General features: G+C 34.6%; 1 protein-coding gene across 1 annotated transcript in view; it reads right to left on the bottom strand.

Moving 5' to 3' along the window:
* ZFP91 (ZFP91 zinc finger protein, atypical E3 ubiquitin ligase) overlaps positions 1 to 11,212 on the bottom strand; it is a 30,946-nt gene that overhangs the window by 16,926 nt on the left and 2,808 nt on the right. The window contains exon 4 of the mRNA XM_024748541.1: positions 8,225 to 8,253. Within this exon, the coding sequence (XP_024604309.1) occupies positions 8,225 to 8,253 (29 nt within the window). The remainder of the gene's footprint in view (positions 1 to 8,224; positions 8,254 to 11,212) is intronic.

Consider the following 11,212-nt stretch of genomic DNA (forward strand, 5'->3'; position numbering starts at 1 on the left):
ACTCTCAATTTAACAACAAAAGACAAACCATCCAATTAAAAAATGGGCAAAGGAATTGAACAGTTATTTCTCCGAAGAAGATATACAAATGGCCAAAAGTCACACAAAGATGCTCAACGTAAGTCATTAGTGAAATGCAAATCAAAACCACAATGAGATTACCACTTCATACACACTAGGATGGCTACAATAATAATTTTAAAAATGAGAAATAACAAGTGTAGGAGAGAATGTGGAGAAATTGGAACTCTTGTACATTGCTGGTGGGAATGTAAAATGGTGCAGCCACTGTGGAAAATATCTGGCAGTTCCTCAAAAAAAATAAACATAGAATTACCATACTACCTGGCAATTCCACTCCTGGGTATATACCCCTAAAGGTGAAAACAGGTATTCAAACAAATACTTGTGCATGGATGTTCCTAACAGTACAATCCACAAATGTGGAAACAAGCGAGATGTCTGTCAAACAATGAATGGATAAACAAAATGCAGTATATCCACACAATGGAATGTTACTCATAAAAAAAGGAATGCAGTACCTTTGGGACTGACATATACACATTGCTATATTTAAAACAGATAACCAACAAGGACCTACTGTAGAGCACAGGGAACTCTGCTCAACATTCTGTAATAACCTAAATGGGAAAAGAATTTGAAAAAGAATAGATACATGTATATGTATAACTGAATCACTTTGCTGTATGCCTGAAATTTAACACAACATTGTTAATAAACTATACTCCAATATACAAAAATAAAATAGATTGTTTTTAAAATTCATAAAAAAAAGGAATGAAGTACCAATAGGTACTAATACATGCCACAACACAGATGAACCTTGGAAATATTATGCTATAGGACAAAAATCAGACACAAAAGTCACATATTGTACAATTACACGTACATGAAATCTTCAGAATAGAGGTAAATTCAGAGTAATGTTTTAAGGTAACTAAGGTAAAAGCAAATTAATGTTCATTAGAGGCTAGAAATGGGGGTGGGGTGGGAAATGACTACCTTTAATGGGTATAGGGTCTTCTTTGGTGGGGATAGAGGTGATGGTGGCACAATGCTATAAATGTACTAAATGTCACTGAATTCTATGCTTTAAAATGGTTAATTTTGTTACATGAATTTCACCTTAAAAAGAAAATACAAAGGGAAAAAAAGGAGCACTTCAGGTTCTCAGAGTAGAAACTGACAACAGAGGATAACCCACACATTAGGATAATCATGACAAGATAGAAAAGAACCAAGTTCTGTCTGTGTGATGCTTCAAAGACCATTTGTAGTTGTTTCTCATAACGGTAGGTGACTTTGAAGAGGCTCCTTGATACATAAGTGATAAGAAGAGAAAAGAGCCACAGTAGCCCAGGTGAAGGAAGACACCAGGCAAGCCACTGCAGGCACAGTGAATACAACCACGTTCTGGAAAGAGAAAGAAGGGACAAATCAAGAGTGGTTGATGCTATGAATTGAGATAAAAAGACTGGTACTACTGGCAGGAATGTTTCTCCCAATTCTTCTAGGTACCAAAAGATGAAACATAAATTTCCTCAATCCTTGAGCAACCAATAATCCTTTCAAAACAACCTAACATCAAATTCCAAAAGGTGACAGCCATTTCATCATGACAAAATAGTTCAAGTCTTAAGGTTTATCCTAACATGACCTGGTCCTCCTTCAGATTGCCTCATTTTCCTAACTGAGGCTTAGAGAAATTAAATGACTTACCCAAGATTATAGAGCTAACATTGATTTGGGGTAAATAGGGAATAGTTGGTTGATAGGCTGGAAGAAACCAGAGTAAAAGTCTCATCTCTATTTATTTAAATATTTACGTTTCTTTTGGGAAACTAACAAACCTTAAATACTTATTAAGTGCCTAATTTTTTTTCCCTTTTTCTAAACTTAGTCCTCATAATCCTGCCAAGTAATTATTATTTTTATAGATGAGGAAAGCAAGTAACTGACTTTCCCAAGCTCACATATTAAATCGTGGAGCTGAGATTTGAACTCAGGTATACCTACGTCCAAAGTCTATATTCTTTCTACTATACCACACCTAATCATTAAAAGAGGAATGGGAACGTGCCAGTCCAAGAGCTTAATTCCGATTTGGTTCATTTCCACCCAGCCTTAGGTTCAGAGCCAAAAGAGAAGCTCATTTATGTAAGATACTGACCTAAAAGACCACAAGAAGAATTACTTCAAGGAAGTGAATTCTTAATCTAAAACTGCATGTTTAGAACATTCACAGTATCACTACTCACAGTAGCTAGCTAAAAAGTGGATCAACTGATGAACAGATAGATCAAATGGAGTATTTCCACGCAAAGGAATGAAAATATTTATACATGCTACAACATGGATTAACCTCAAAAATCTTACGCTAAGTGAAAGAAGCCAGACTCAAAACAAACCTCACATATTGTATGTACAAGTTTATATATAAGATGTCAGAAAAGGCAAATCTATATAGACTGAATTACACACTTAAAAATGTGTGAATTTTAAGGTATGTAAATTATGCCTCAATAAATATTAATAAAATATGCACTGCAGCATTAGTCATAAAGGCCAGTAACTGAAAACTACCCAAATACCCTTCAGTAGTAAAATGGATAAATTGTGATACATTCCCCCACAATGGAACACTACGTAGCAATGAAAATAAACAATCTATAACAAATACAACATAGAGGAATGTCACATACAGCGAGCAAAAGAGGCCCTACAAAAAGAGAACATAATGTATTATCCCATTTATATAAAATTCAAAAACCTGCACAACTAGTTTGTGCTGTTCAAAGTCAGAATGGTGGTTACACATAGGAGTGGTTGATCATGTTGTTTCTTGAGCTGGGTAATGGTTACATGACTGGACTTGCCTTGTGAATATTCATGAAGCAGTACACTTCCAATAAGTGTACCTTTGTATACATATGGTATGTCTTGAGCAGCCAATCAATCAGTAAATAAAATCACCTGTAATTGGGGGGACACCTGAGAAATATCAAATGTCCTTCAATCAAGTAATAGTTAAATAAACACAGAACATACATGTGTAGTAGTCATGGTTGGATGCCCACCAAGTATCTAATTCATCTCTTCCTCTCTCCTTAAAGAATCAAATCCGCTATTAAAAAGAGGGTAAGCTAATGGTTTTGAAACTGTAGTTTGCAACCTCCTTTGGGTCCCCAATACCCTTTCAAGAAGTTTTCAAGGTCAAAATTCTTCACAAAAAAACCTGTTGGGATTTTTTGTTTTTTTTTTTTTGGCGGTACACGGGCCTCTCACTGCCGTGGCCTCTCCCATCGCGGAGCACAGGCTCCAGACGCACAGGCTCATCGGCCACGGCTCACAGGCCCAGCCGCTCCGCGGCATGCGGGATCCTCCTGGACCAGGGCACGAACCCGCGTCCCCTGCATCGGCAGGCGGACCCCCAACCACTGCGCTACCAGGGAAGCCCAAACCTGTTGGGATTTTGACTTGGATTATACTGCGTTTATAGATCAATATGAGGAGAAATAACATCTTAACAATATTGAATCTTCAAATTCATGAACAAGGCACATCACTCCATTTATTTAGGTTTTTAATTTCACTCAGCAATGCTTTATACTTTTCAGTGTATAGGTATACTTCACATCTTTTATCAGATTTATCCCTAAGTGTTTCGTATTTTTGATGCTATTGTAAAAGATATTTAAAAAATTTTATAATTTCAATGTTTTGCTGCTAATACACAGAAATACAATTGATTTTTTATGTTGATCTTATATCCTGTGGGGTGACTTCAAGAGGCCTTGCAGCTTTTGGACCATTGACCTGAGCCTACCATGACATGAAAATGTCTGAACTGAAAGGCCACTGAGGAGAGGGACAACTGAGAAATAACAAATTTTTGTATCTTAAACCACTAAGTTTTTGAATGGCTTGTTATACAACAATGCATAAGAGTTTAGAGACTCACAGTAAAGAAAATGGGGTTTAGAAATTTTCAAAGAGGTAAAGATACAGAATCAGTCAATAAGAAGGTAGGATGTAAGTTGGGAGTTCAGGATCAAAGAAGTAAGCCACACGCAAGGAAGCAGGCAGGCAAAAGACAACCTCAGTTACCTCTAAGGGAATTAACTGCCTGAAGCTAAAGGGGTATCTGCCTGGATGTAGTTAGATCAACCTGGCTAGTTTTAATTCAGACGAGCTTGCTCCTTCTTGGACTTAAAAGGTCAGGGGTCATTAAATCAGAGAACTTCTTTTTGTCAGAGGTTCTCATCCATCCATGATCTCAGTGTGAGGATAATGTTGTGCTTGCACGTAGAGACGGGTGTCTCTTCAGGGGTTTCAGATTCTTATATGCTGAGTGTCGGCTTGCCCACTCAGGACCTTAGGCTTCTTCTGCTTCAGTTTTCTTCTACCAGGGCATTCTGTTGCAACTCTAAATTGGTTCTGGCAGGGAAAGGAATCTCAATATAAAATCACTATTATGTATAACAGAATAAACTGTGTTGAGATGGTTCGGATATGCTGAATCATAATCAGCAAATCGTTATAAAGTTATTTTTTTGTATGTAAGGGACAGAAAGACTCATTTACCTGAGTGATGAAACATCCCATAACTGAAAGGAGCTGATAATCAAGGCTTTCTAAGCCTATGTCACAATCCACACTAACCATAAATGAGGTATGTCTGCACTTCAGGAAGAACCACAGGAGGTCTGGATGTTTGAACTAGAAAAATGGTTTAAAGGTTATGGGGCATTGCCAACATGGAACAAGATGTTGAGCTGATCATTCTCATACTGAGAGAAATAATATGGTTCCTGTTACCTTAAGATAAAGGGCTAGGAAGGAAATAGGATAGATAAAATACCTATCTAAAGTACTGTCAGCCTCTTGAGACGTAAGCATTATAATAGTCAGAACTTGAGTTTCGGAAACCTGATCGTACTACTCTGTGTATTTCGATAATTATCTCTACTTTGTTTTCCATAAATAATTAGTAAAGCCCATTTTGAAATATTAGCCAATCTCAGCAATATTAAAAAAAGTCAGGGAAAGCGAGTCCTTTTAATGTTTCAAGAAAGAATTGTGAAGACAATGTTCTGTACATCCTTTGCACAGAAACTCAAATGGTAAAAATTAAGTTAGATTTTTCTCGTTAGAGTGGGAAAAAAAGGTGGGAATTCCTGTTCTATATATTAAAGGATGACACAAATATTGTTTAAAAATACTGGAAATGAGAGGATAAGAAGTAATCAAAGGTATTCCAACTCAGGAAAACAGAAACACTCTGATGAAATTAAAGCTATGAAAGTTATTAACTAGATAAGGCAAATAGTCAAAACTTTAAACAATCTAAGTAAATTCATAGATCTGTTATGAACTCATTTGGTGATTCTGTCTAGGCAATCTTTTCCAAACATCACTACTCTGTAACAGGAAGAGTAACTAAAAACAGTAAAATGATTTTGAATAAAAGATGAGACCCAAACTTTTATACAATCAAATTTTCAAGCACCCAGGATTCCAAACTGTTTCCCATAAGCTCTAATTTCATGAGCTATTCTTTAAATGGAGGGAAAAAAAAAAAAAAAAAGCAGGGGGTGTCTTATAGGTAATTGCTGCATATTTTGGTATTTACATTGCATAGTACCCGAAATCAAAGTCTCTGAGAAGTCCTGCAATAAATAACTTTGATGACTCAAACACTGCCCACATTTATTTGACTCTGTAATATTTGTTATTATCCCATGAAACTCTTGAAACATTTAATAAAGATTAAGATACTACTGTCTCCTTTTTTACGATTTATCTTGGGCAGTTCTGGTTGGAGGTTTGAAAAGTGAAAGAAATTAAAATTAGCAGACAAAGTAACACTGGGATTATTAATAATTACATTTAGTCAAACCATTCCTTTACTTCATTACCTTAAGTATAACACTGGTTCAAAACAAAGACCGGAATGAAAACATAAAGCCAAGTTAAAAAGGCATTAGCCAGGCCCCATCCCTCAGAATTTCTGCTAACATTCTTGGAAGCTCCACAATGATGGTGATAATCTCTGGCAGTGGTAAACCAAGCTTTCATGTTTTAAGCGATCACTTGTTGAATGAATTAATAAACACTATTCGCAAAGCAACTTTCCATTCTTTTACATATACCCACCAGGGTTAAAGAAATGTAGTAGAACAGGGACCTACACTAATATGTTTCTTTTCTATTATTTCAGCTTGAAAAATGAACATGGCACTTTGCAATTTAATAATTTAGAAACAACAGCAAGCTGTTTCTTCGTGTGTGCCAAGTCATTTATTCTAACATGTCCGAAGTTCTTATCTTTAGTTGAAGGGCAGCACATAATTTCAAGTTGTTTGGAGTAAATAAGAGTAAAAACAATCCTGAAAACATCTTTTCAATGTAAGAAAACAAAAAGATAGCTGTACCTTTAGAAAATCAACCTCCATTTCTTTATTCACTACCTAGTTGTATAAGATAAGATATACTTCCGTACCTATATATACTGTTCATAGAGTTGAACAGCTACTGTACAAGTAAACTAATGCAGAGACTGAGATGGGGGTTGGAGAGTATTTCTTGGAAATTTTACAAACTTAACAATGGCTACCTTTTATTGAGTCCTTACTGGATTCAGTGTATTGGATTATTTGCAATAAAAGGAAGAACCTGAATTCAAATCCTGAGCTCTAACTCTAGATCCAGAGTATTTAACTAGTGGATTAAAGTGGGATCGATTGAGGCTGAATTAGCCACAATGCAGTTTTAATCTCTCCTCAACTGCAAAACTGTACATAACATGCCAACCTCTGGTTTAAGAAACTGACACAAACAGTGATTAATTTATCTCCAGCAGGGTTCAAAATTTCCACCGTATTCTGTGACCTCGCCTCAAGACAACCCAAAATAATTTCTTTAGACGTAGTCTTTAGACACAGGAGGTACTTTTAGCTCTGATAAAGGCAGGTTGCGGATTTTGCTTTTTGTCTTAATAGAAACTGCTCTGGTACTTGACTGCCACCTGTCTACATTTCCCCCTCATCCTAAAATTTCTAAAATGATCTCTGAGTAAGGAACACAAGACTTTCCATTCTTGGCAGACATGTTCTAATTTCTAAGTATCAACAGCAACAAAATCCAAAACTTGCTAAACAAAATAGTCATGCAAAACTTTCTACACAAAAAACTTGCCTAGTACAAAATACTTACGCCTGGTATACTATGAAATATTAGCCTTAGATTCTAAAATTCAGAGAAAAAAGAAAACTGGTCACTGACGTTTCTCAATGGCATAAATTCAGGTTTTACACTTGCCTTATACATATTTGCAAAGCATTCTTTGTAAGAGAAAAGTCTACGTAAGAAAAGTAAGTATTTATGTTATATATATACATAATGAATTAACTGATCAATCCTTTAGGACTGGACCAAGACCAGACACTGTAAATGAAATATGCTTAAAAGTATCTCTGTTCCAGTTTTAGGAAGGACGCTGTGTATCTGAATGCAGCATCAAGGAACACAGCCAATAACTAGGGGAAAAAAATTTAATAAATGAGCAACTGGCCCAACATGACAGGGGCAATTTTAATAACCCCATCTGCAAAGCCAGAATAGTCTTTTTAAAAAAGCATTTAAAAGGATAAAGTGAACATCAGCTTCCCTTCATAATCCAGATAAGCAGAAGAGTACATTTAATACATGTATTTGGTTTGCTATTTGAAAGACCTAATGACCCCATTTAATTATTCACCAGGCTAAAATCTTAGAAAACTCTTCTCTCCACATTCTTCAAACTGCATTTATAACATGAGTCTCTACAAGTATCAAGAGTTTGTCTATACTTTACTCTCTATACTCTGAATATATACAGTCTATATATACTCTGTCGATATATGCTGTCTATATCATTCCTGTTACTTTACTGAAAAACCAAATAGTTTTAAAAATTGCAATAAAGTGACATCAAATAATCTGATTTCCCATTATTAGGTTTCTAAATAATGCCAAAATGTTCCACTTGCCCAAACCTGCTGTTAACTTATATAGGTTCTATCTACTCCAGTAATTCTTTACTAAATAAAAGTCACTTTTAAATAGGAACAATTTGAATTATTAGGCTGAAGCTCATTCTAATTTCTATCAGATTATAAAGCAGTCATATAATGTACATGAGGTAAGAATGACTCAGTCTTACCTTTGTCAGATGATACTTTTTCTGTGCATCTGAAAGAAAAGAGAATCAAATATTAAATGAGTAATCTTACATACTTTCTTAAAACACAAATATTTACCTCTTTCAGGTTCATCTCCAGAGTGATGCAGAAAACATCTAGAGTAGTACTGTCCAACAGAACTTTCTGGAGTGATGAAAATATTCTACATCTGCACTGTCCAATACGGTAGTTGCCATGTGGCTACTGAGTGCCTAAAACAGCTACGTAACTGAGGAACTGAATTTTCAGTTCTGATTAACGTAAATTTAAATAGCCACAAGTAGCTATCATATTTGACAGCACACAGCTAGAGTATCATTCAAAAGTTGTTTTTAACTGTAAAAAGATATTAATACAAAGAAAATATTGCTAATTTTGTTGTATTAAATGGTCATAAGAGAAAAATGTCCTTATTCTACACAAATGCAGTAACTTGGGGTGAAATGAAATAATGTTTGAGATTTCCTCTAAAACACTTCTACCGAAAGAAAACAAGGGGGAAGGGGGATAAAGGTAGCAAGCATGGCAACATCTCAATTGTTAAATTTAGGTGATAAATACTGGGGTTTCATTATACTATTTCTCTACTTTGTGTTTATTTGACAATTTTCATAATAAAAATTTAATGAACCTAAAAGAAAACCCTAAAATTATTCATTTGTTAAATCCAAGTCAAAATCTATTTCTAAAAAGGCAACAGACTGGACCTCAGAAATAAATGTAACTTGCCCTTTACAAATTGGAGAGGAACAGTAAAGAGGCTAATGTGGAATAAAATACTGGCTAAAAAAAATGTCATCCCCATGTTTTTAATTCAGGAAAATTTCTGTCACACATAACTGTCGAGTAAGGTATAATGAATCCCCTCATAGCCATTACCCACATTCAAAGTTGACATGTCTTGGATCTTTACCATAAAGATGCCACACAGCATCTCTGAGCAGTAGTTTTCTCTTTTTCTCTGAAAGCAAACCTAACACAAATGAAGACTCTTATGTTACAGAAGAATATCTAAGCAAATACAGAAGCCACAGCATAATATAAATATTCTGTTCTCTTTAGAAAGACTAGATATCATTTTCTCATCCCATTTTTTTAATAAAGCTTGGTATAATAACTTTAAATTATGTTATTAATGTCCCAATTAACAACTAACACAAGAATACTGCTAACCATGTTAACTCTAAATGAAAAGTACAGAAACAATTGTTAGATCTTGAAACACTATACAATTAACTTTCTGAAAGCCTTCTGGAACGGTTCAATGTTTCTTTTACCACACTGATCACTGTTAAGAGCAAAACTCAGGACTTCAGGCTTAAATACAATTGAAGCCTTCTCCAAAGAGTCAAAAAAGTTTTTCCAATTCAGAATATTACTGCCTCTTCATTCTCACTATTATGACCATTGCCTTTTCCTTACAAAAGCAGCAAGAAGGTATCATGCTAAGCTTTACTACCATTTTACTTTCAGCAAGAAAATAAACCCAAAATGGAACTCCATATACCAGAAAACAGAGCAGTATTTGTTTCCTTCATTTGTAACCCATCTGAGCCTGTAGGTTTACCTCTAGTAATATTCAGTTTTAGCCTGTATTCCCTGTGGTGAGGAAAGAACACCTTTCCTCAACAGCTAAATGAGAAATTAAAAAAAAAAAAAGTACTTAAGTGTTAAATTCTGAAATGCATCAGATAACTAAAGGACTTATCACATGGGAGAAAGAAAATAAGCCTTTTACATTTAAAGTAGTCTTATTTTAACAATATATTGTTTCCATATTAGCAGAAAGCAAGAATGTTTTAACTTATGAGTCAGAAATAAGCTGGAGTGTGTGGGTGTGTGTGTATATATATAAATTCCCATATACATATACACACACATATACATTTTTAAGTTAGATGAGTATATAAACATCTGTATTTGAAACACATATACATTTTTAAGTTAGATGAGTATATAAACATCTGTATTTGAAACATAAGAATCTTAACTCCAGAGTTTATTGGCTAAAATACAGCAAATGAAAAGCCTAATCCTTAGTACTGATATATAATCTTTCTTCAAATTTGGTTTATCTTTCCTTAATATCAGCCTTTAAGTTTTAATTTATAATGATTATAGATTTAACTTCATGCCTTTATCTTGAGCACATTCACTGAAAAATTCTTTATTTCCCTTCACAAAGAGTTCCTACTCTTTTCATTAATTTCTGAACATTTCAATGCAAATAGAAAAGTTGTTATAAGCTTAGGAAAGTTTCTAAAAATGGTAATTGTCATCTAACTATAAAGCTCATTTCACAAATCATAAATTATCAACTAAAGATGAAGAAGCATATTTAAGGAGATTAAGTGACTTGCCCAAGGTCACTTAGTAAGCAGTAGAAAGCAATGTTTTTTCCTCTGCTATTTTGCCTTGTAAGAGGAAAAGAGGTTACAATCAATCCAAGTCTCTGTATTTACTGACATTATTAAGCTACTGTACACTCTGCTGTCTCTTCTATCAAGAGAAACAAATGTAGGTTTAACAGCTGATGACTGGGAATTTATTGGGGGAAATGTTATTTGGAAAGTAGGGCTGAATCAAGGTGAGAAGGCACTAGACCAGGGTTCAGTAAACTGAAATGTCTTAAAGGACTGTTTCTCATTTAATTAGTTTCAAATTTTATTTTATCATTCTGAAAATCTGTAAACCATGTACACATTTGACAAATCTCCACTAATCAATGCATCTTCCTTCTTTACTGCAAAGTCCTTGAGGATAAAGTCCATGTCTCCTTTTCCTTTATAAACCCTGGGTCAACACAGTACCAGGACCAGTTACTGCTCAATCAAGGTTGGAGCTGAAATGCTTTAGTTCTTTGATTTCCAGGGCATGCAGTATATTGAAAATGTGTAACAAAAAAAATTATTACAATGAAAATGTATTGTAACAATCCAATCAAAACTGAATTTTATATATATATATAT

Source organism: Neophocaena asiaeorientalis, unplaced genomic scaffold (genome assembly GCF_003031525.2).
Source record: "Neophocaena asiaeorientalis asiaeorientalis breed wild unplaced genomic scaffold, Neophocaena_asiaeorientalis_V1.1 scaffold43, whole genome shotgun sequence".
Lineage (NCBI taxonomy): Eukaryota > Metazoa > Chordata > Mammalia > Artiodactyla > Phocoenidae > Neophocaena > Neophocaena asiaeorientalis.